General features: G+C 34.9%; 1 protein-coding gene across 1 annotated transcript in view; it reads left to right on the forward strand.

The window, feature by feature from the left end:
• The window catches only part of LOC149553196 (protein EXPORTIN 1A), a 66,027-nt gene that overhangs the window by 16,755 nt on the left and 23,229 nt on the right, over positions 1-26,043 (forward strand). The window contains exons 3-19 of the mRNA XM_089788685.1: positions 9,998-10,090; positions 10,242-10,313; positions 13,152-13,259; positions 13,348-13,430; positions 13,607-13,745; positions 13,936-14,004; positions 14,139-14,216; positions 14,448-14,510; positions 14,681-14,725; positions 15,111-15,218; positions 15,323-15,421; positions 16,498-16,701; positions 16,943-17,002; positions 21,385-21,495; positions 22,472-22,569; positions 22,650-22,758; positions 23,382-23,447. Of these exons, the coding sequence (XP_089644811.1) occupies positions 9,998-10,090; positions 10,242-10,313; positions 13,152-13,259; positions 13,348-13,430; positions 13,607-13,745; positions 13,936-14,004; positions 14,139-14,216; positions 14,448-14,510; positions 14,681-14,725; positions 15,111-15,218; positions 15,323-15,421; positions 16,498-16,701; positions 16,943-17,002; positions 21,385-21,495; positions 22,472-22,569; positions 22,650-22,758; positions 23,382-23,447 (1,605 nt within the window). The remainder of the gene's footprint in view (positions 1-9,997; positions 10,091-10,241; positions 10,314-13,151; positions 13,260-13,347; positions 13,431-13,606; positions 13,746-13,935; positions 14,005-14,138; positions 14,217-14,447; positions 14,511-14,680; positions 14,726-15,110; positions 15,219-15,322; positions 15,422-16,497; positions 16,702-16,942; positions 17,003-21,384; positions 21,496-22,471; positions 22,570-22,649; positions 22,759-23,381; positions 23,448-26,043) is intronic.

Consider the following 26,043-nt stretch of genomic DNA (forward strand, 5'->3'; position numbering starts at 1 on the left):
TTTCAAATCTAATATTTATTTTACCTATTATATGATATCTCTATATCAGCATTTGTAGGCCAGGGCTAGGAATATTAAGCTATAGTTAAAAGATGGGCTTTATAATATAAATCCTTTTCATTTTTCCACACAAAAATAGATTCAAGATGGAAGAGCTTCACACGAAATCCCAAGCTTACCCATTTTTTTTCTTTTGACTTGCAAAACATTGGGGATAGATGATCGTCCCTAGGACGATCCAAGAGATGTCTGTGGCATGCTCTATTGTCCAGGGGATGATTGTATGTCACCAATGTATTCTTCCCCCATCCCCACCTCTCTGGGATGTCTCTTGCCAATTCTTGGATTTTAGGGATGACTGGGGGATGCCCCATACTCGTCTCCCCATCCCGGGGACATTGTTTTTTTAAACTTGGCCTTTTTGGGCAAGGACACGTCTCTGGGGAACGTAGCATCTAAGTGATCCTCATAGAGGTGAAGCACTGAGACTTCATGGGAGGTCACCCATTCTACTACGCTAGCTCAAACACACTTAACCACAAAGTTTTTCAAGGTTAAGCCTACTTTGCTTGCAAGCCAATTGCAAAACCTTTAACTAGTGTTGTGCATTATGAACCATTTATTATAGAGCCCCTCAAGCTCATCAATTGTTAACTGGGGGATATTTTTTCACAAGTCAAATTGTGATATTGCTATCAGTATTTAACTATGTAGTTTTTGAGTCAAACTCATTGACCCATGTTTCATCAACAGTGTTTCACAAGAACCCATTTCTCATGAGAATGAGTAAATACTTGGCACTCATTGCATCTTGGTGAAATTCTTAGAGGTGAAGCTCTGGGTCCCAATACCACTTCAACCCAAGTGTGCTTGTTAAGCCCACTTTGCTTGCAACCCTATTTGCAAAACCTTTAGCAAGTGTTGTGCCTTATGAATCATTCATTATAAAGACCCCTTAAGCTTATCAATTAATAAGTAGGAGATATTTCTCCACAAGTCAAATTGTGAGCGCTATTACGATATAAGTGTGTAGTTTTTGATTAACTCATTGACTCATGTTTCATGGATAGTTGATCACAAGAACACTTCTTTCATGAGAATGAACATAATACTTATTGACCATCTTAGGGTACAATTTAACCTAGTGCGTTGTTCACTAGGTTACATTATTATATTTGAATATATGATTGTTCTTTTATTAGAAGCATAATTTGCATGAAGCGGGTAGTACAATTAAGTGTAATAGATAAACTAATTTTCTAAGTTAACGATATTTGCCCATTGACCATCTTAGGGTACAATTTAACCTAGTGCATTGTTCACTAGGTTACATTATTAAATTTGAATATATGATTGTTCTTCTATTAGAAGCATAATTTGCATGAAGCGGGTAGTACAATTAAGTGTAATAGCTAAACTAATTTTCTAAGTTACGATATTTGCCCAGGCAACTGCAAAATCAAAAGTCAATTTGCTAAATATTTGAAGTTGGTTCAAGTTCAATTCAGAATCACAATTTCTTCGAGTTATTTGTCGTAAATTCATCCAAATGGGACCCTGTTCAACTTACCTGCTGTTTTGAGCAATTGTCAAACTGAGTGCGCGAGCTTGAGAGGAATTTGCATGAGTTTGAGCGAATTTCAATTGAATTTGGATGGATGTGGATTTTTTTGACTTCTAATGGTAGTTTTATTACTTCATATTATTCTAATTTAAACCTAAAAACATGATATTATTGTAAAGTTGTGAATTTTATCTCACGCATTTAGTCTTGCACGACACTTGTCTCAAAATGAAATGCTCAATAATGTCTTTGTCTTCCACAACTTGGTTTGTCATGCACATCATTTTAGTCTTCCATAGCTTGGCCTTCTCATGCGACTTGTCTTGCTTGGTATGCCCACTAAATCATCAATGTCATGCAACAACTTGTGGATTGACAAGACTTCCTCAACGTGTTTAGCATCAATGACTTCTTTAAGCAAATCATGGATTTTGAGGAGCATCATTGTCTTCCTATTTGGATTTTGAGCAAAGCTACGCTACAGGTTAACCTTTTTATATTTTATAAAGTTAACCATTTTTATTTAATAATTTTTACGGGTTAATCACAAATACAGGCTCCATTTTGATTACTACCAATACACGATTAGCTTGTACTATGATTTAGCCTTTATACATATATACATAATTAATAATACACATCAAATATCAACTACTAATATTGTGATTAATCTCGATAGGCATTTACAATGGCAAAATGAGGGAGTGGGATGGTGTGAGCGTGTTAATGTTAATTTTTATTCTTCCAGATTAAATTTGATAAACATCTACATGTCAAAAATTTAAATCTTATTATAAATAGAATATACTTTTAAAAATAATTTAATAAATATAACATAAAATATTTGTTTAAAATAATATTTGTAGATATAAATCATCCATTTTTTAAGAAATTAAAATAAAAAGCTTAAATTAGTAAAAACTAAATAAATAGAGATAAAGGAAATATAAATAATTTTAGATGTGGTAAATCAAAATATACTTATTTTGTAGTGGATATCTATCGGCATTTCTTTAGATAGATTTATTTAAGATATCTATACTAGTTTATGCATATATATAAATTGAATATCATGCTTTGGTACTGTTAGTAACAACCAATAGGTATTGTTGGAAAATATTAGCAATCAATTTCCTTTTTTGCTGTGTTTGCTCTTTGTAGTTTCAAGAAATGGTTGTAGTTGTTTCTAGTGTTGGAAACACTTGGTTCAAAATAGATAGATGCTCCCCGTTATGAAATATGTGATCGTTTGACCAATGCCAAGTGGAGGAGGTTATGTGTGGATTCACAACCATCGCAAAGAGGAATCTAGTAGCTCTTATAGTAGAGGAAAATCACATTGTGAACAAATACATTCGAGAACACAAACAAGCAGATGAAGTTGTTGGGAGGACAAATACTTCTCATTCGTTTTAAAATGCTAGGAAAAAAGGAAAAATATCATCTATGGCTTAAACTACAACTCCCAATAAACCACAGATAGATGGGCATCCATTCGTGTGTTCTTGTCAAGAATCAGTTGTAAGAGAGCAATGGGGCCCTTGGAAACATCACTTCAAAATGAAGCTAGACATCGCTGAGCAAGCCATAGTGAGGAGTGCCCTTGGAAACATCACTTCAAAATGAAGCTAGGCACTGCTGAGCAAACCACAGTGAGGAGTGTCTATGCAAATGGATTGTCATTTAATGTTGTTCGCTCACCATATTGACAACAAATGGTGAGAACAATTAATCATGCTCCAAAGGGGTTCAAGGGCCTTGGTTGTGCGAAGGTACACACCACTTTATTGGATAGAGAGATTTCCAGTGTAGAGGCTTCCATTCAGTTCATCAAGGATTTATGGATTGAAATAGGTGTGACAATAGTATCTTATGAATGGAAAAATGCGAGAAATTGTCCCTTGGTGAATGTTTTTGCAGTTTCTACAAAATGTGCAATGTTTTTGAAAGCTGTGGATTGTCAAGGAGAGGTGAAGGACAATCCTTTTATTGCAAACATTCTCATCCAAGTTATTAAGATAGTTAACTTGTAAAGCATTGTTCAGGTCGTAATTGGCAATGTCAAGAATTGTAGGGCTGTTGTTTTATTACTTGAGGTGCGCTTCGATCACATTTTTGGACACCTTGTACTATGCACTTACTCAGGAAAAAAAATAGCACTAATGTTGAGTGGATTAAAAAAGTGTATAAAGAGAGGCATGAGAGATCCAAATGTTTGCACAAACTAACATATGACACATGCCATATTTAGACAATTCTTGAAATTGGAGCACTTGAAGTTAAATTAAATATGTTTTAGAAATTTAGTCACTTTAGTTTAGTAAACTTTTTATGTTTTTAAATTTAAATTTTAATCTTGATTTTACATTATTATTGTTTTGATCTTAAAATTGGTTGACGAGACCTGCTTTGCCTCCAACACTATTGTTTTGAGATGCCTTGTCAAGGTTAAAGAGGCATTTTCTAAAATGGTAATCAATGCTAATTGGAGCATATGAAGGCAATCTAATAGGGCCAAGGCAGTTGTTATTAAGGCATTGATACTAGATGACTCTTGGTGGGATTGTCCTGAGTACCTTATGAAGTTCATTGAGCCTATATTGAGCATTATTTGATAAATTGACATGGATAGGCCTTGCTTGGGTGAAATATATGATAACATTGATTCCATGATTGAGGATATTAGAAATATCATTAATGAGAGAGAGGGAGATCCTAATGAAAAGTTCTTGAAGGAGTTGTATGTAATCATGGTAGAGAGATGGAACAAAATGACTACCTTCTTGCATCTACTTGCCTTTGCATTGAACCCTAGGATCTATAGCCAATTGATCCTTAGGGGGAGTACCACAGGAGTTTTCCCATACAAAGATCTTGAAGTGCTCAAGGGTACAAAGGCAACTCTTTGAAGATTCTTTTCTGAGCACTTGCAATCTGCACTGAGGTTTGAATTAATGAGTTTTGTGAACATCAATGATTGTGGTCTTGAATCTCTTGAAGACAAGATCAATGCTGATGCTCATAAATGGTGGTACTTCCATGGACAAATTTACCAATACTTGCAACCCATTGCCACTAAAATATAATCACAAGCATAGTTGGAAAACTCGCCAAAGCCAAAAATTTGCCAAGCCCCCCAAAAGTTTAATAGGGAAAAACTTGGCCATTTTTTTAAAAAACTCGAGAAAACTCAGGAACCTAGAAAATTGCTAAAATTTAATTCAAAATACATTTTTTTGCAAATTTAAATGAGAAGATGCATCTATGAGTTCATTATAGAGAACACAAAAGAAACAAGCAGGAGTTTAAATATATATAAATGCATAGTGAGTAAAATTGCATTCTCATGTCGAATGTGATGGCAGGAAGCATAATAGTAAATAGTTTGTGTCAAGCTTGAAGTAAAAACATCATTACAATCACATTTTCCTCTTCCTAGCTCTACTAGCATACTATAACTCTCTATCTTACATAATATATAAGCTTTTTGCCTTTTGTTTTTAACCAAAAAAAATTAATTTAAGAAAAAAATTAATTAAATTTATTTTTTTTAAAAGAATTTTTCTGAAAAATTCTGCGATTCTTTCTCGTGATTAAATTTGGGAAAAACTCACCAGTCCCAAAAACTTGGCGATTAGTAGAAACTCACCGATTATTCGGCGATTATGCCAACTATGATCACAAGTAAGTTCTTAAATCCTAAGGTTCTAATTTCTATGTTCTTGTTAATGAATATTCAAAATTCTGAACTCTTTAATTTAAAAGTTGCAAATCTTGTTAGGTTGCTAGTTCATCATAATTTGAGAGGAATCTAGAGCACATAGTCCATCCACTCAATAAAACACAACTGACTAAACTCCAAGATGACATATAATTTGGCCTTTGTGCATTCAAACTTGAGGCTCACAACGCACAAAGAGAAAACTTATAAAAAAGGGAGGCAAAACATTGGGATGCTGAACCAGAGTTTGTGGAGTTGGAAGCCCACTTTGATGCACTTGCAATTGATGATGGTGTTTGCAAAATACTTAGTGATGTTGGAGCTGATCTTGAGGCTGCTAGCACTGATGCTGGTGGCACTATTTGTGCTTCTAATTTGCAACGATATTATTTGTTTGATGATATTTGGTCACATATGCTGATTACTAATGTTGACATTATTGTTTTTGAACTGAAACATTGATACGGTGGTGCATTTTGACATTTTGTATGTCATCAAACTAAATTGTTAGTATATTTGGTGGTGTATTTTGCAAAATTGCTTTAATATTAATAGACTGGTGTATGAGCTTATTTGCTGCAGCATATTTTTACATATAATTTAAAAATAAATAAATTCTTGTATAAACAAACTCAAAGCGAAACCCAACCCAGCCCCCCCAAAAATTGAGTGAATGCCGAACCTGAATCTCGAACCTGGGTTCAAACCGGAATCCAAACTCACAGCTTAGTTTATTTACTTCTTAAATTGGATAGTGGTAGTGAAAGGGAATTTTTTTGGTAGACCAAAGCAGTAATGTGAAAAACAATAGACCAAAATTACTCTGCCATATGATCAGCACAGAGAAAAGAAGAGGGAAGATGGAATTTGATTAACACACTGGAGAAGAAAGAGGGTTAATAAGGAGAGAGAAATCAGAAAGGCGGTTGGATTGGAGAGAATTTGTTACAGGTTTTCTGGTGAAGATTAAAGTCCAATGTTCATCACAATTTATTGGATGGTTTTCTGATAAGGATTGCCATTTAGAGTTTTCAACTTTTCTCTTACAAAGTTTTTCTTGTTTAATAAAGAGTATGGCATCTTTCAGGTGAAAGCGGTGTTTGGTATATATAGAGACTTTTTCAAGGGCATATTTTAAAATTATCTCATGCCCTATGATGTCCCCCTCTCACGTAAGCCATAAAGGAGAATTTAAATAGTACTGTAACTAATATAGAGGGGAATAAAATTATTGCAGCGAAGGAAAAAGATGAGATGCAGGAAGAAAAATAAATTGCCACCTGGAAAGATGCCATATGAGGTTGCCTAAATTGGGACAAAAATCTGATTGTGTTTGTGTGTAGAAAAATAATTAGAAAGTGAAAGATGTGGCTGCACTGGGGTTAGCAGTCAGTACCTTAGGGACATATGTACGTAAATAAAAAAGTGTGGTCAACAGAAACATTCATTTTTAATTGTATTTAGTACTATTTACTCTTTAGCACTCATTTGAGCACTTGCTGATACAGTCCTAAGGGCAAAACCTTAAGGATCACTTGAGATACATGAATCGAATCATCTCAAATGGAGACCAGCGGTTCACACCAATTATTCCTTGATGCCAATGTCTTAGTATGAATATTGGAGGTCAGCCTTATTTACAAAATACTTTGAGGACCTTATATAAGAGCATTCTTCCAATTTATTTGCAGACCATATTATCATAACATCATTAATCATCAATCAATTATTCACAAGTATCTACTCTTATTGTCCTCAGCTTTCCAATTGGTAGTACCAAATTGGGAATTGGATAAAGCTCAAAGATTATAAAATGATCTAATTCAATAGATTATTTTGGCCCATTTTGCAGTCAGCATTGGTACTTACCTAGTCCTAGCATGGCAAACCTTGTTAGTAATTAACTTCCTCACTTTCTTAGTTTCAGTACAGCAGTTCTGTTACAGTAGTGATCTTAGTGTAGTTGTTCAGTTACAGCTAATTTTAGCATCTTCCAGTCAAGGTGACAGCAAAATAGAACTTCTAGGATATGAAGGGTGAAATTGTAGTCTACAGCATAAGCAACAGCATTTTCATGCTTCATAATCCTTGTCATAAGAAGACATCCATAAGGCTACTACAACAAGTTTGTCGTAATCTTGTATCTTAGTTTCATATCAGCAATTTATTCTCTTCTAGGACCAGCAGCAGAATTTGAGTTTGAATTATCTGAATTAAGTTGTAACTTCACGGTCCCTAGACTTGAAGCGAAGCATTCATCTTTTAAAAAGAAGTAAGAATATCATAATAAAGTGCTGTTTTTCAGAATTTAGTAAGCTGTTATATTCATTTGCAACTTAATTATTATATGTATTTTTGTCTATATCAAATCACGATAGCAATTAGACAATGGCAGGAGCCTTGCAACTATAGAGGGTCACATGGCCTGAATATATGTAAATCAGATGTTAAGCATGTTGGAGTCTCTTGGTGAAAATTTTTTTGCCCTTGAAATGCCTTAGTAAGAACCGTCTGTATACTTGAATTCAAGATATTTATTTGACAGTACCTGTTCTTCATTTTTTGAGGACAAAAGATTAGAGGCCAATATGCTGAAACTGCAGTTAACCAAGAGCCGAGAGATTGAATGACTAATTTAGAGAAACATTCTACTGTGTTAGCAAGGGGTGAAGGGTAATGGAGTGTCTGTTAACAAAAACTCTTACCTTGCACCTTAAATTCGAGTTATTTAAATATCAAAATGTTAAATAATACTAATAAACACGATATCTCTGAAATAAGCAGCATATAACTTTTTTTTTGTCTCCATGTATGTTGTAAACAAAATGGTTTGATAGTTGAATACAATAGCTCCAAAATGATATTGTTCAGTATTTTTTTACAGGTCCATTATGACATCTGTGCTAGTTAAGTGATTGCATATTTTAATGTTTTATGTGCAAGTGCTTCCAAGGTTTTACTGCTGTATACCTTAGTTGCTGATTCGTGAAACGAATCCGATTCGGGTATGCGAATCGGATCCATGGATTTGGGATTTTTTTTCCAATAATTATTCGTGGAGGATTCGTGTGTGTGTGTACACACCAAAAACTAAGAGAAATCATTTCATAGTATGAATCTATGATTCTAGTATGCATCTATGAATCTAGAATACTTGATAATTGATCTATTTTCGTGATTATAAAGAAAATCAGAAAATTCACATTCATGATTTTATGTTTTTATGCCTTGTATTGCCACGGATTCATGCTGGATCCTCAGGATTCGTGCTTGGATCCTTGAGGATCTGGGCTGGATCCTTGATTTTGCTTGTGGATTCATCAAGATCCTTGGGCCACGGATCCTGACGGATCCACAGGCAGGATCGTGGACCCTGCCCGGATCCTCATGGATCCACACGTGGATCCGGACCCGGATTGGACCTGAATTCGGATCCAGGGTCTGATACGCGAATCCGGTATTTTAGTTCATCAAGCTATCTGAGATTTTTGTTAATTTTGAAATAGTTTTAGTGCGGGTGATATTTTAGCTCAGCCTGAGTTAAGACATAAACTTTAGACCTTGAAAAGTGAAGTGCATGAATAGCCAAATTATTTTGAATGTAGGCATACAATAAATAAGTTTAAGTGCACTTATAAAACTTAATTCTTGCTGTGACTTTAATTTTCTGATTTCTTAAACTGAGAATTTCGCCGAACACTTTGCACACAAGGGATATATTGCAGATCTAAATTCTGATTGCTTTCTAAATGCCAAACTTAAATAAATATGCCTGCAAAGAACTCCAAAACATCTAACAATGAAGATGCAAATGTTTTTGTATTTTTATGGAACATATAACACTGGTTAGAAATGAGAATATTAGGGCAACACCTTCTATGATGCTCAATAATATTCTAATTGCTTCTGACAACCTTTTGAGATAAATCAGATTACAAAACTTCTACAATTGATTTCTAAATCCCTTCAAATGCCCTAAGTTATTCAGATCTAACCTCAATGCAATGCAAAAATGTAAACGAATATGAACCTGGAAACCTCTCAAGAAATCTGGATTTACTGTAGCAACAGCGGCACTGCAGCAAATCACTGTAGCCATATCCGACTTATTCCTTCAATTGTACTCCACAATCTGGCCCTAGGCCACAAATTTGGCACAATGAAAAGACTGATTTTTCTTCTTCAATAGCTGCAACCCTTTGAAGGATTTTTCACCAATATGCTCAAATAGAACACCTGTATGATGTCCTCCCAATACCAAATTAACTTGGTATTTCACCAGCTCAAATGGACGCACACAAAAGAACTCCATTCTCCAGTGGCAAATGCTGAAATCCTTGGCTCCACAAAACTCATCAAATGCAAATGACAATAATTGGATGATCAGAAAAGAACCTCTCATGCCTTTTATTCTTTCCTTGTGGGAGCTCACTTACTTTTTTCCCCAATGTGGGCTAAAACATATTCTTATATTTGCACTATATTATAATATTATAATACGAAATTATGCCCCATCATAAAGTGCCAATCCCCAATAAAACCCTCTAACCACCATATTAGCCTATGAGGGTCACATAATAGGCTAATCTCAAATTCTGAGAGATGTCAACTGGAAGGGGACATCACATATTAAAACATCTTGTTCCTTTATGATTTGATTGTGACATGTATGTGTATTTGTTTTGATGTTGGGTTCATTGATGTGGCTCAAGGTTCTTGAAGGAGTTATCAAATATCGATGGAATGCATTGCCTGTTGAACAGCGGGATGGAATAAAGAACTTTATATCAGATCTTATTGTTCAGGTATAGAATAAAAAATTCTACATCAGATCTCGTCTCACAGTTTCATCTACTTTGGTTCTTTTTGCTTGGAATTTGATTTGATCTGTATGGAACTCACTGTTAGTTTGTTATTTGGCCTTTTTTTTATGGTGCACTGTGTTATTTTCTCCAGCTTTCGCGTGATGAAGTCTCGTTCCGTCGAGAGAAGCTTTATGTAAACAAGCTTAATGTTATACTGGTTCAGGTGAGCTACATAATTTTGTTCTGGTGACAATTTTTGTTGATATGTTTTCTTTATTGTAACGAATGAGATTTTGCCTGCATATTTCTGTTTGCTTTCAGATATGTCTCATCCAAGCGAATTATAAGGATTTAAAATCAAAGTAATAAATTTGCAATTGACTGTTATGTTTTTACTTTAGTACCTCTACTTATTCATGTCTATTTAATTCTGTTAATTTTATCCATTTTATCAAGGCACTGATCTGTATATGCTCTTATGGAAGCTGCCTGGTAACCCCAGATTAAATTACATTTTGAAAAAATTAAGAACAAACCTTGTTGGTTGACTAGATTTATTTTTTGAACCTAAGAAAGTATGCTTGCTTGCAAATTCCAATGCCTAAATGCAACCACAAATGAAATGAAGTTTGTTTCACCAAAGGTAAATAGCTCTCTACCAAATGCTTCCATATATCTGAGAATGGTGAAGGTTCCAATTTAAAACAACTTGTTATTTTTCATTCCAAATTTGGATTGTGTTTTCATTGTGTTTGTATTAGATATTCCCTACTACTTCCAGGAAGCTTAAAGTGTGTTGGTGCATTGATAATCAAAGTAACAAGAATCGGAATCGGATCGAAATCGGCAAGGCCGAATCAAATCGTGAATCGGCCATGAATCGGAATCGAATCGGCCATGAATCGGAAAATTTAAAAAACTCTTGAAATTTAGTGAGTAACTTATTTCATAAACCCTTTATCGCTGATTCGATTCACCGATTCACAAAAAATCGTTTGGCTTGAATCGAATCGCCGAATCGCGTGAATCGCATGAATCGCCGTGATTCTTGGAACTATGTTGATAATACTAATGAAGGTATAACTTTATATGCTAAGCAACTCATATTACATGCCATTTCCATTAATTTATCTTGAATTTCAAGTAGACTGCCAAAAAAGAAGTGATTTAACGAATAAACTCTAAACTATTTAAGATGTGGCAGTAAGATAAAGTGAATATTGTGTACAAAGAAGCTAATGCATTTTATATCAGAGTTTATGGTGCTACATGGCACAAGAATTGTTAGGTTTTCTGTTCTCCTTAGTAGGTGAGAAATCTCTCATCACAATTGTGCTGGGTCCCATATCATATCTGCTCTTGCTACTTAAATTGCAAGTTGTTGCTCAGTAAACTTCTGATAATTAATAGTTATAATTAAGCAATTAGCAAAGCCATACATATTAAGCTCCATCTTTCTTTAATAGTCCTTTCCTTCTAACTACAAATTCCGAATGCATGCTTACATTGTATTATTCCATTCCATCATGTGAATTTGGTGTGATTATGTGATACAGGTAAAACATATTCAAAACTTGATTGTGGCCATTTTCAGTGTTTTCACCTTTTTGGTACTTTTGTCGAATTACTGTGATAAGAAAAAAGAAATCCGAAATGATACCAACAAAGCAAGAATCCCAAGTATAGCATTTCTTACTGTAGGCAATTATGGTTACTTTGTATCTTCAATTGTTTTTATGCATGTCAAGAAAGAAATAGATTAAATATATTATTTTGCACGGATGAAAGAACCAGCTGCGAAAAGGGCCATAGACATGAAATGGAGGGAAACCAAAAAATGTGGAAATAATTGGAACATGGGTTTATTCAAAAAGTGTGTAAACTCAAACAAGTACAATTATTAAAATATCAACTTGGGGACAGCCCAGCTAAACAGTTGAAAGTTTTGAAACCAAGGAAGACTGCCCTGGTTGAGAACTAAATGACCTAGGCATCAGCATTCGGTGACCTATTGGAGGAGCCACCTTTGCTATCATGTATCACTGTAGGGGTACTAATGTTAAGTGCAAGAATGCCAATTGGGGAAAGTCATGGGCACCCAGACTAGACAATCCTATGAGGCAACTGATTCTGCATACGATGTCTGATAACATTTGTAGCCGAGTAGGTATGAAATGATGTATTAATATTCAGTAACTTTAAGGGCTTGTCCTCTAAATATCTCTACAATGTATTAACAAAAGTAAAATATCTCCTGTTGCAGGCACACAACTTACTTGAATCCTATAATTATAGGTTTTTCTGGCAGAAAAAATGAATATGTTGCACATCTGATTGCCTACCCAATCTAACAAATCCACCTTATATTTTGGGTTTCAGTAGAATTCAACCAAGACCTTCAATCTTCCTTCACATTTATACATAAACATTTGTACCCACTTTAGAAAACACGTTTTTTGGCATTAATAATGAACATGCAGTTTAGGAACTGGGTCCAAAAGATTGCTAAATCACGGAGACTTTCAGTATTATACAAGTCTGAAAACACTTACAAAAAAATGTTGTAACAACAATGGATGCAATGGTATCAATTGTTAATGAGGTTACATTGAACTTGCAATGCCAAACATGGTAAGGAGGCTGGGTTCACAAAATGAATAAAACATTGGAGTCAGCTATTAAAACAAGTGTGTCTGTGTAAAAATTAGATTACATTACTTCAATAGCTATTACAAATTGAAAGTCAAATGCTTGCAATCATGGCTATTGTGATAGTACATTAATGCAAAATTGATACACGTAAGATTTATGACCCCAAAGTTCAAATAAAAATTACAAATGAGCTTGTCTTTTGGCCAAAGGGATTTTCTCTTCTGCTTTACATGATCAAGGAGGGTTTTACTCTGTGATTCTTAATAGACAAGTGCTCAGAACTGGGTTTTCTATATAGAAGGTAGCATAATAATCCTTCTGTTTTAATTCTGAATTTTTTATACTTCAAGAGGAAATTTCAAGTATTACATTAAATCTCAAAGCTAATAGTAAAGCTGCAATATTCCAGGTGTTGAAGCATGAATGGCCGGGCAGATGGCCAAGATTTATACCTGATCTTGTTTCTGCTGCAAAAAGTAGTGAAACAATATGTGAAAATTGTATGGCTATTTTGAAGGTAAAGCGATTCATCAGGTATTTTAGATTTCGTATCTCTCTTTATCTGGTAAAGATGTTACTAACAGTATTATATTTTTAACCCTCAGCTGCTTAGTGAAGAAGTTTTTGACTTCTCTCGAGGTGAGATGACACAGCAGAAGATTAAGGAACTAAAGCAGTCGTTGAACAGGTAGAGCAATATGTCAGTTTAAGCATTACATAGAAAGTGTCTTTTCAGTTTCAAATGGTTGAATGGGGAATTTTGTTTATAAAAAATTGATGGATAATTCTATTTATAAAATTTGAATGGATATATTGAATAATTTTTTTTCAATGCAATCTGAGTCAACTCTTTGATAATTGCAGTGAATTCCAGCTTATACATGAACTGTGTCTCTATGTATTATCGGCATCACAACGTCCTGAACTTATAAGGGCAACTCTGGCCACTCTTCATGCATTTTTATCATGGATTCCTCTTGGTTATATATTTGAATCTCCCCTGGTTTGTTTCTCATCCACCATATATCATCTCATCTAAATGCCTTTTGCTCCTTAATTATCACATATTGCTTTAAATAAAAATGCTGAATGCTTTAAATTACTAAAACATAGTGATGTCTATCTTTATGTGTGTCAAGAGTCGTCCTAGTTTGTAATGTTGCTAACCATTTGTTTGTCTTTGGTACTTACAGCTCGATACTTTGCTAAATCTTTTTCCTGTGCCCGCTTACAGAAATTTGGCTTTGCAATGCTTAACTGAGGTATTCATCCTTGCATTTATATAGTATATTCTCTCTACTTGTGCGTTTAATTGTATTGTGAGTAACTTTACTGTAGCATTAAGGTTCTTTTTTATTTGTTCTCCTTGCATGCCTAATTGGTAGTCTCTATTCAGGTTGCAGCACTCAATTTTGGGGACTTCTATGATGCACAATTTGTGAAGCTTTATACAATCTTCATGGTGCAATTGCAGGTAGTGTGAGTGAAATTTCTACAGTTTGTGATTTTAGGTGGGTTTTATTCGTCTTCTTGTAAATACAAGAAAATTGCGACACATTCATGTCTGAAAGGAGTGAGTAAAATCATTTTTTCAGTTGTGTCAGTTAACTGGTCTCGATAAAAAAACTGTTTTTTTTGGTTTTTTCTTTACACATCTTTTACTTTGTACATATCTAAAAATATATTGTAATATTCATTATGTTAGGCTATTCTTCCATCTGGAACAAAAATCCCTGAGGCTTATGCAAATGGATCAACTGAAGAACAGGTATGTTTTATTAATGATAATTAATGTTGCTATGTTGTATATCATGGCAGTTTTTAATGGTGTTCCACATTACAATAACCATATGCATTATTTAAGAACTAAATTTGAACTGTTAGATTCAGTATGCCACAGTACTAATTATACCACCTTTAACATTCCATGCTTTACAGGCATTCATTCAGAATCTGGCTCTTTTCTTCACTTCTTTTTACAAGGTAAAATACTTATTAATTGCTTCTGTACTATTTGTTTACATGCCGATTGTCTTCCAGGCTTTCCATTTGTATTCTTGATGTTTTTCAGTTCTCATTAAGTATATAATAAATATTAAATTACTAATGCTGGCACATTCCTTCGTGATAAACACTCAACTTATTACTTTGCTTCATTTATAAGCTGTTTTTGCCATTTTATGAATGCCTGTCTGGTTTGACCTAAATAGTTTGTGTGATTTATTTAATTTGTGTGAACAAAAGATTTAATTTGTCAAGTTCCCTTCTGATAGTGCGACAGGTGCTCAAATGTTTGCAAGGTGTAATTCATATGTTATAACTAGTGTACTATGTTTTATCTGATCAAATGTTCAAATGCTTATTGCAGTCACATATACGCATACTTGAAAGTACCCCTGAAAACCAGACTGCACTTCTCATGGGTCTTGAATATCTGATTGGTATTTCATATGTGGATGACACTGAAGTTTTCAAGGTGGGTTTTGGGATTTTGGGTTGCTTTGTCTACTTATACTTTGTTACAGTTACAAGCTTTTTGTTGTAAGCTCCTTTATTCTGGTGATTCTGCTTTGGTTATAGGTTTGTCTGGATTATTGGAATGCAATAGTTATGGAACTTTTTGAGGCACACAATGCTTCTGACAATCCTTCTGCCACTGTTAATGCCATGGGACTTCAGGTAAATCAGTCATCAATGCTTCTGTTGTCCTTTGTCAGTTCTGCTTTCTTTAGGGTGAGTAAGTGCATATTTTGTATATTGCCTTGTTTTTCCATGTGATGTCCCACACTTTGTACAGCTTCAAAACTCAATTTATCAAATACTGAGGAAATGCCATTAATAACTAAAAAATCATGAAATAGTCTCATGCATCAATAATATCCAGATTTTACCACAGAGCTGTAACTGTAGTATTTGATGGAAGAATAAGCAACCTGACTTAGCAAAATGCTTTACATATCTGATTTAGGCATACCCAGAAAATAACTCTCTGCACTGTATTGGAGATAGTTCCAAAAACAGTTGATTGCAAGGTCTGAACCACAAGGTGGCAGCCACATAGGTCACTCAGAGAGCTTATCACAGAAACAATAAATTTATCCTTACCAACTTAAAAACCCTTTCAATAGTGTAGTCTGATTTGGTTGCTTGAAAAGTGAGACTAGCGACGCTAAATTCTAGGTGACTTGACCTAGAATCAATATGCCTAAAGGGATTTCCTCTCTCTCTCCCTCTGCTTCTCTCCCTGAAAAAGTTGCCCAATTCATAGCTTCTCTTTTTCTCTTCAAACACTTCTTTCTCTCACTACACTTTTTTAAAGCATATTACTTAGGTTTAAATTCAATAAACTTGACAACTCAAAATATTTCAAGATGATAACTGATACCTCCAATTTGTTTATCCTCTAACCATCTTGTTAGTCTACGAGGACCTGGTGATAGGCTAACCTGATTAACTGCTACATGCTAAAAAGGGGACATTACAATCCATTGAAACCTGTGTTATTAGATTTCCACAATCCAAAAGGGGACATTACAATCCATTGATATTTAAATTGAATGGTGAATACACTAAGATTGCAATTTGATTGGATAGAATGCTCATTTTCTTTCATAATTTAATGTTTTGTATTTATTAAATATATTGTTATTCAACTTGTGTATTTGTTGATTTATTTTTATAATTTTCATTTTAATTTCTTTTTCAAAAAGGATGATGAGCTTAAGTAAAGTAGTTTATGTGGTGTTTTTATCCAGATACCTTTAATTCCTGGTATGGTTGATGGGCTTGGATCTCAGACTATACAGCGGAGACAGCTATATGCTCAACCTATGTCAAAGTTGAGAATGCTCATGATTTGTCGTATGGCTAAGCCCGAAGAAGTTATAATTGTAGAAGATGAGAATGGAAACATTGTTAGAGAAACTCTGAAAGATAATGATGTTCTAGTTCAGTACAAGGTATTATTTCTGAATAATGAATTAATTACAGAGCCTGGAACCTAATGGTTGCCAATAATTTTTGTTGTATGTTTGAAGTTACTGGTAATGAAATGGCTATGTTGATGATTTTTGGTGTGATCTGTTGTTTTATATTATGCATGAATATTCTTAGTTTATCTTTTGTTTTAGGTAGGCTGTGGCAAACATTGATTTGCTTAGCTACTAAAGATGTTTTATCGTGGTTTGAGTTCTTTTGCAGATAATGAGGGAGACACTAATTTACTTAGCACACCTTGATCATGAAGATACAGAACAACAGGTGAAAATTACAGCCTGCCTATTACTTTTGTTTGGTTGTAGTCTTTGCTGCCTTTTAGGTATGGATCTGGATAACAAAACGCGTATTGAGAGATTACATTCTTGAAAATATTTAAGTTGAAAAATCAAAATGAAATCGGGGTGTTTCCAGGTATGAGTCATCCTGGAATCATACTTGAAATCAAAGTGGCTTTCGAATTAGGCAGGGTTCAGATTTTTTGCATGAGGACTGTGAATTAGGCAGGGTTCAGATTTTTTGCATGAGAACTGTGAATTGAGCAGGGTTCAGGTTTTTAGCATGAGAATTACAGAATTAGGCAGGGTTCAGGTTTATTGCATGAGATTTATGTGAAACCTTCATGGATTGAATGCTGGTACTTCCAAGTGAGATGTGACATTTTACAGATTTACTGACCACCAAAATAACATAGATGACCATTTGACTATTTCACTTATCTGGTGTGTTTGAAAAGTAGCATCTGCTCAGCTTAAACATCACATAACGATAAAATATTACCTTTTGCTGGGATATTGTTATAAACTCAATGAGTTTTTATATTTAAAAGTGTACCAAAAAGCTTAGTTGTCTAAATAAAGACAACATATAAAAATAGACAACTAAAAAGAAAGTGTAAATGAGGATTAACTAAGGTTTAATAAGAATGAGCTAAGTATAGCAAGAACGTAAGATATTAAAATAATTCTAATACTCTCCCTTAATGGTCAGTCTGTTAACTACACCAAGCTGACCCCAAACTTGACAAACTTTTCTGGGAGAGACCTGGTTAAGATGTCTGCAGTGTTGTCCTCAGTGTGTATACTGCAACATCACATATCCATGTTTGACAAGCTAGCAGATGTAGTGATAATGAAGGTCTGCATGTTTTGTCTGTGCATGAAAGACTGGTATGTGAAAGTCGGCAAGCATCTGTCTAAGCCAAATTGTCTCACAAGCTGCCTTAACTGTTCCTCTATATTCTGTTTTGGTAGAAGACAGTGACACTGTTTGCTGGTTCCCATGTGACTGCGCATGTGATCAAACTGAAAACATAACCATGATCGTCAAAAGTCTCCCAAATTTGAGTCTGTTTAACCAATTAAATGAGGATCTTAATGTCTGTCATAGAAAATGCCAAAATCTGGATCACTCTTCACATAATACAGCACACACTTGGTGGCAACCCAAAGTACCCTAGGGGCTGTAATTAAGGTAGAAATGTAACTGACAACATAGCTAGTGTCAGGTCTAGTGGCAGTGGGGTAGATAAGGCTGCTCATTAGTTGCCTGAATGCTGACTCATTCTCCACTAGTGAATCTGATTTAGTTGAAAGTTTAGATATTTCTCCATAATTGTAGTGGCGGGTTTGCATTCCGGCATCTGAAACTTGTCCAACCAACTTTTGACTTACTTTGACTGAGATATAAAAATGGAAGTTTATGTCTGCCAAACTTGTACACTAGACAACAACAGAAAAGTCCCAAATATGTAATGTCATATATCTGGCACAAATACTGTTTGGCCTGCTTAACCAAATTTGGTGCACTACCAATCATCAACACAGATAAGAAGAATTAGACTCTTCCCACTAACATGCTTGACATATAGATTAGAATCAGAAGGATTGCACTGAACTTGATATCAATCAAATATTTATCAATCTCGATGTACCATGCATGAGTGCCTGCTTAAGGCCATAGAGAGCTTCCACCAATTTGCAGACCTGATTTTCATTTCCCTATACCTGAAATTCTGAAGGCTGTGTCATGAAAACCTCTTCCTGCAAATTGCCATTGTGAAAATCAGTCTGAGCTGAAAGGTCTAGGACAAGACAGATGATACTCATTTTGGTAGTGGGAGTAAACGCCTCCTCACACTCAATGGCCCCTTTTTGTGAAAATCTTTAAGCAACTAACCATGCCTTGTATTTTATAAGTGTGCCATAAACCTTATACTTGACCTCATAGACCCATTTGCAACCAATGGGCTTATTGCTTGGTGGAAGATCAAACAACCAAGTGTTGTTTTTTGTGAGACTCTAATGTTCAGCTGCCATCGCATGTTCTGGCTCAGGTATACCTTAACCTTTGAATATGTCTGGGGCTCAAAAATACTGTAAATATTGGCCCTAAGAGCAGAATTGATTGTGATCTTGGCCCACCACTTAGGCTGGAGAGTCAACTGAATCTCTCTTATCATGAGCACCAGGTAAAAGACAAACATCCATCTTTGGAGCCTGTGAAGGCTGATCCTTAAGACTAGAAACTGGAGAAGGTCGAAATGGACCTCGGTCTTTGTCAAACACCACATCTCAACTGTATATGAGATGATCAGTATCAACATCAATCAATTGATAAGCCTTATGTATATCAGTGTATCCTGTGAACATCAATTTTTGAGTCTTGGAATCCACTTTGGTGCGCTTGGCATCTGGAATCGGAACATATGCTGTAGAACCAAAAACCTTCAGATGATTGAAAATTTGGGCTTCGTCCAAACCTTCAGATCACTGCGATACATGAACATTGGTCGAGCCGTCTCACTGACTATACGATTTCCACCCCCAACAACACTATTCTACCGTGGGGTGTAAGGTGTAGTAAGATGCTGCTTAATTTGATGTGACACAAAAGTTAGAGAACTCAGATGAACAAAATTCTTCACCATTGACAATCTGACAATTGGACCAATTTTTCAGTAAGGCGTTGAACTGCTGAAACATGCTGAACAACTCTAACTTATGCTGAAGAAAATACACCCACATTTGTTTGCTGAAATCATCAACAAACAGGAGAAAATACCTGCATCTTGTGATTGATGGAATGGTCATGGGACCAATAGATATTTGCATGGAGCGATTGTGGGGTGGGCTTGGATGCCCCCGAAGATCACCATCTAAAAATAGAGTCTGATGCTGCTTCCCAACCTGAGAGGCTCCCCAAACTCTATAGTTCTGTATTTAAATCTTAGGTAATCCAACAACTAGACTATCTCGAGTCAACTAGGTTGAAGGAGTGAACTCTACATCCTAATCTTGATGATGTGTGAAATGCTGAGAGGCACCTTAGTCAATGTACCATGCTGAGGATGTTTCACGATAAGATGGGCATGTGTTCATGAAGGAATATGAGATAGACTCCTTTTGATCAGAATGAGTAGCAACTTCGGCCTTCTACTGAGACCCTCTTTGTGAAGACTGTGCTACTGCCAACCGTCTCCTGCAATCTATCTTCAGGTGACCAAACTGGTGACAATAATTGTACTAAACACTCTTCTTATAAGATGCTTGAGGTTTACTTGATCCTTTCTTTGGGATGGTCTCAGGTTTATCTTTATTCTTATCTGAGGCTTTGGCTGTAGGCCATCTGTTCAGAAGAGGAGGAAGTGGCATGACTTCCAAACTATTGTCTCCATCTATCCTGATGCAAAAGCTTGTTGCAAGGCACTTGAGTGAACTGATAATCTGTAACGGAAAGATTTAGCAACATGACAGCTTTCCAATTACATTCGTCCCATTTATCCTTGACCGTTTGAAGTTAAGTAGGAGGTGTCTCCTACTCAAACTATCTTTATCAGGACAAAGATACTCAATATCGTCTGCATGCGCTGCTTCCAAGTTGTTTATCTGCAGATATTAAACCACTGATTCTCTGCAACATAATGTTGGCCAAAGATTCCATCACTAAAACAGAGCTTGCTGGTCATCTCTATGAAGGCGCAGAAATTGAGGCAGACACAATGTGCCGGAAAGGCTGAAACCTAAAATAATCAGAATGCATGAACCTGAAAACTTGCAAAGGTGCTCCTGAAATTCTCTGTATTTTGTATCATCGATTTCATCATCATTTTTGTTTTATGCATGCTGAAGGCCACACTAGTCATAACGATATCCATGGACTATTGTTTGTCAATTGTTACTGACAAGTACTACACAAGCCTCCAAGGAAAGAGTTAATTATTATAACCTTATTTCTGGAATCTATGAAGCATTTTGAAGTAAGCCTTACATGAATCCTAGAGGGGAACATTAATACATGTGTATTATTTTGGAGCATTACAATTGAAATAAGGGGCCCATGGAAATCATTCCTCGTGATCCTTTTTCAAAGAAATTCCTAATACACAGGGATTTCTTGGAGTCACTCAGCATATCATCATCAATAGAAATATGTGAATAGCTATGTAAGGTTTCATGAGATGAATTGCAGAATTCTTTTGTGATGTTAAAAGTGTGTTTTCAACAAACATTTTGCGATTTGCTTTTGTGATGATGATATACCAATTATGATTCAAAGTGTAGCCCTATTATAAAATCATTTGATCTTCTGATTTTTTTCTCCTGGAAGTTATATTTTAAGTATTTTTGTAACTTGGTTATCTGCAGATGCTAAAAAAACTCAGCAAACAACTTAGTGGTGAGGACTGGACGTGGAACAACTTGAACACATTATGCTGGGCAATAGGATCTATTTCAGGTTCTATGATGGAGGATCAGGTATCTTGTGCAAAAACTGTCTTATGATAGTATATTCATTATTTGGAAGGAATATTATTAACGAGGTGTAAGTCATAAGTTTTATCAGTTCTAATCTATCTCTCTGTGTATCTGCTACTTTTCGGTGCATACAATTAGTTAGAGGCAATACATCTTAATATGCCCCTCTGCTATTCTTGCATGCTAAATTCATTTTTTTGATCCTCTTGGAGGTACATTTGCTCAATAATTAGAAATCATATTCTATAGGGGATGTTTTGGAGATATATGGACAGATTAGAAATGTCCCCATGATATGTTTCGGGAAATGTTCACATGATATGTTATTTTCTGAGGGGATGTGTAGGGGATCTACCTGCTGACCTGGGTGGGCCCTTATGCACTAGTTACAAAAGCATATATTAGAAAACGTGATTTTTTAAGAAGGGTGAAGGTATCTGATCAAACTGCCATAATCGTTGTGCAAACAATTAAATTACAATAACTTGGCAGAATGATGAGGTATTTATCTAATATGATAAAGCTACTGCTTGAATATGAATGAACAGACATTTTACTATTCTAATTGGTGTGTGTATAAAGTTAACATTAATAGATTGACATTTTACTATTCCAATTGACTAATATATATAGATGCCAATTATAATATGGATCAATATATATGAACATTGACAATGAAAGCAGTGAAATTTTCATTTTGTAAATTTGTTATTGACTCTATTGTAATGTGTATGCTAATGGCTTATTGATGTTACCATATGCATATGTGATTTTTTTTCTCTATAGCTGATCTCAAATATGCTCCCCCTCTCCACCCCCCCCAAAAAAATAAATTTAAAAATCATATAAGAAAACTGCTAGCAAAGTTTGCTAATCTTTGTAAAGCAGTTTACATTGATTTCAAAGACTTGATTAAAGTAGTTAAATAGCCAATATTTGACATTCTACTAAATTCACACAATTTTGGTGTTGACAGGAAAATCGGTTTTTGGTGACAGTAATTCGAGACTTATTGAACTTATGTGAAATCACAAAGGGGAAAGATAATAAAGCTATTATTGCAAGTAACATCATGTAAGTGACATTTGATCTTGCATTTGTGTAAGTTTTGTATTTTTTTAAAACTTATCGATCACTCTTGTTAATTTTATCAGGTATGTGGTGGGACAATACCCAAGGTTTTTAAGAGCTCACTGGAAATTTTTGAAAACTGTTGTTAATAAACTTTTCGAATTCATGCACGAGACTCATCCTGGAGTGCAGGTGACTTCAAATGATTCTTAAGAGAAATTAAATCTCTTTTTAATTTACTTCTCTACCATGAGTGTTTATAATTTATTTTGCAGAAGATAATTGCAGGAGGTCATCTGTCTGACTACTCTATGAATGAATATCACACAAACCATAAGCTTTAAGGATACATATACTATTGACGTGTAATACAAATTAGCATTTTTGGTGAACAGAAATATCAATTTGAGGCAGTAGTGCTATTGTTGATATAGAGGCTCAACCAGCAAGTTGTGGAACTTGTTTGGTCTACAATTTTTTTATAGATATTTGCTTATTGGGTTTTAAATGAGTAATTGGTCTGCTCATTTGTTTTGGATCAGTAGAATAGCTTGTTTTATTTATTCTAAATCTCCCTTTTAAAAGAAGTTTTGACTATTCAAAATGGGGAAGTATAGGTGTTTGCAATTTGAAACTGTATGTTTCACAGACAAAAAATACATCTTTTGGGTATTTTTTTTTTCAAAATATTTGCAACTGAAACTTTTGTATGTTCCTGCTCTGAACTGAATTCATGAATCTATGTGTGTGGATTTGTTATAGCTTTTGCTAAAAGAAGTATGATTAGAGGTTATCTTCTTTGTTTTTTCTTTCAGGACATGGCATGTGATACATTCCTAAAGATAGTGCAAAAGTGCAAGAGGAAGTTTGTAGTTGTCCAGGTGATGTATTCTTATGCTTTTTTTGAATATTATTTTCATGGATGTTGAAAGTCAGCTTGACATTTGCATAGACAATTCCAAATTAGATATAAACTAACTAAATTTATGCATACTTACATTTACATAGTGGAAGTCCTGGTTTTTATTGTAGCAATATTGGATAAAATCCATCATCCCCCATCCTTTCATACCATCGAAATTTTTAGTTTGTAAGACCTATTTTTTTTTTTTATAATCGTGGAAATATATACATTATGCAGTTGTGCTGTGCAATATCACTTTAATTGTAGTTTAAAGCACCAATTTTTAGACAATCACTTAACCCATTGCTCCAAATTTTTCTGTCTAGAAGATGGCATTGCTTTTCACAAAACAAGCTCTCATCACCAGCTCAATTTTGAGACTTAAGATATAGAAGGTGGGTTGTGACTTCTCAGTTAAAAGCAACTAGGAAACCTGTCAAGGAGTGCCTTTTCCCAGTTTACTAAAATTCTGTGGATGTAGATCTAACAGAATATAAACTGTCTTAACTTGTTTATTTTCTGACATTTTCTAGTGGGTGTTTCATAACTACGTTCACCTGCTGCATATTAGGTGCTTTTATGTGCTCCAAAACATTATGAATCGAGATATACGAGAATACAGATCAACATTTTGACTAAGATATGTGAATCGGCACAAAATTGGTAGACTAAAATTTTGACACAGGCATCTCCTAACAAGCATGATGATAATTCCCCCGAGTTCCAATTAGCTTGGATGCAAGTTGGACTGTAGTTGCAACTGCCAAAATGTATCCCTTACCTTATCCAAAACCAAAATTCAGTAGCTGAAGCAATTGGTTCATGCAGCTCTAATGGTTTAAAATTTTTACAAACAGCATCATTCATGAAAAATTTGAATTTCCAAAGATCTGCAGACTGGTGGCTGAATATGATAACAATAGTCCAACATCAGAAGCCCTAAAAATCAGTAGTATAAAATTGTTACAACTACTGAAATTCCCTCACCAATACCAGCAACATAAAAGCTGGAAGTAGCTGCACATTGATGGAAAGTATTCCTCTAGCAGTAGCAGCATTAAACTAAGAATCACCCATAATCATGTGGTTCAGAACAGTTGTATTGTGTCCTATTCCTTGCACCACATCTCTTTAGTCTACCCATCAATAAAATGTGACGACTCTTAAGGACTCTTATCGTGGTGCACCAAGCTTTGCCACTTGCAATGTGGTTTGTATCAGATTGTATGTAGGTTGGAACAATGCTATTTTTCTTGGAATTTCTTTCCAAACAGTGATATATCAGCTGGAATATGGAAATTTTACTACTTTAGTAATCCCTGACGGATTAGTCTTCATAAATACAGCAGAGTTAAAATCATCTTCCCAAATTTCAAAACTATGGCTGTAATACTGCATCGCTTTGCCCAAAATCAGATATATAGTGGATGGAAATCACCTTATGACAGCTGAAAACACCTCAGCATGGATAATGGGCTGGAAACTCCTGCACCATGTGACTGGAAACCCTTATTTGGCTGCAAGGAATGTTTGTGCTGTACTGGAAATGTTGAGGGCAACATATATGAAGTTGGGAACCATACACAAAGTAGCCTTGGTGTGTCTATTGCAAACAAGATTCACCCTCATTATGCCAAGTTGGTGGTTCTCAACAAGTTCGTTCCATCTAACAATTGTTTCACTTGGTGACCACCTTAGGATTGTAATGTTGATTTTATCCAAATTAAGACAAAACATCATTTGGATCAAGCATCTCACGTTTACAAGATGTGATTAATAGATTATTATCCAATGGTCTTTCATGATATCACCCGAGATTTGATCCCCATAATCTCTTCCATATATAATCTTCTTGGCATGCTCAATAATAAGTTGGAACTCTTTTACTACCTGGAAGTTGTATTCCATGCATCCATTCACTATGCTGGTTAGTCACGAAGGATATCATTCTTCTAGATGAGTTTGATAACTATATAATGTATATAAATCAGCTGGAAGTAAAACATGACACTTACAAAACACTCGGAATCTCATCAAGATCATTAGAAAATTAATGTTTTAAGATGTTAGATGATTAAAGGTGGTGCAAAATGACAACATTGGCCAGTAAATGTTTTAAAGGCAAGAGTCTCTTACAGTTATTAATTAATTTCCAGATTAGCAGAGGCATCCTTAAGATAAAATATTATCTTTCTAACTTTGTCATCTATTTCAACAGCCATCATCATGATCATTCTGTTGAATCAGCAGTGATTCTTAGTTGTTATAAGGTTTCTGCCCTAGGTGTGCTATTCCAACTAAATTGAAGACATGATATATCCATAGTCCGATTAATGAAAATTTTAAATTGTAAATGCTTCTAGAGAAAAACTGCAAGAACCTTTTCCTTTGCATGTAGGTTTAATACTGTTACGTTATTTCAAACTAGAATTAAAGCCATCAAGGATAAAATATCCTTCTAGAGTACATTTGAGTCTCATGGACACTATAAGGAAGGGTGGTGTCCAATCAATTGTTCAAGAGCTTTGGGATTTTTGTGTGACACATTCAACAGAGTAAGTTCAAATTAAGTC

Source organism: Cupressus sempervirens, chromosome 6 (assembly GCF_028749045.1).
Source record: "Cupressus sempervirens isolate cs-2001-9-10 chromosome 6, ASM2874904v1, whole genome shotgun sequence".
Lineage (NCBI taxonomy): Eukaryota > Viridiplantae > Streptophyta > Pinopsida > Cupressales > Cupressaceae > Cupressus > Cupressus sempervirens.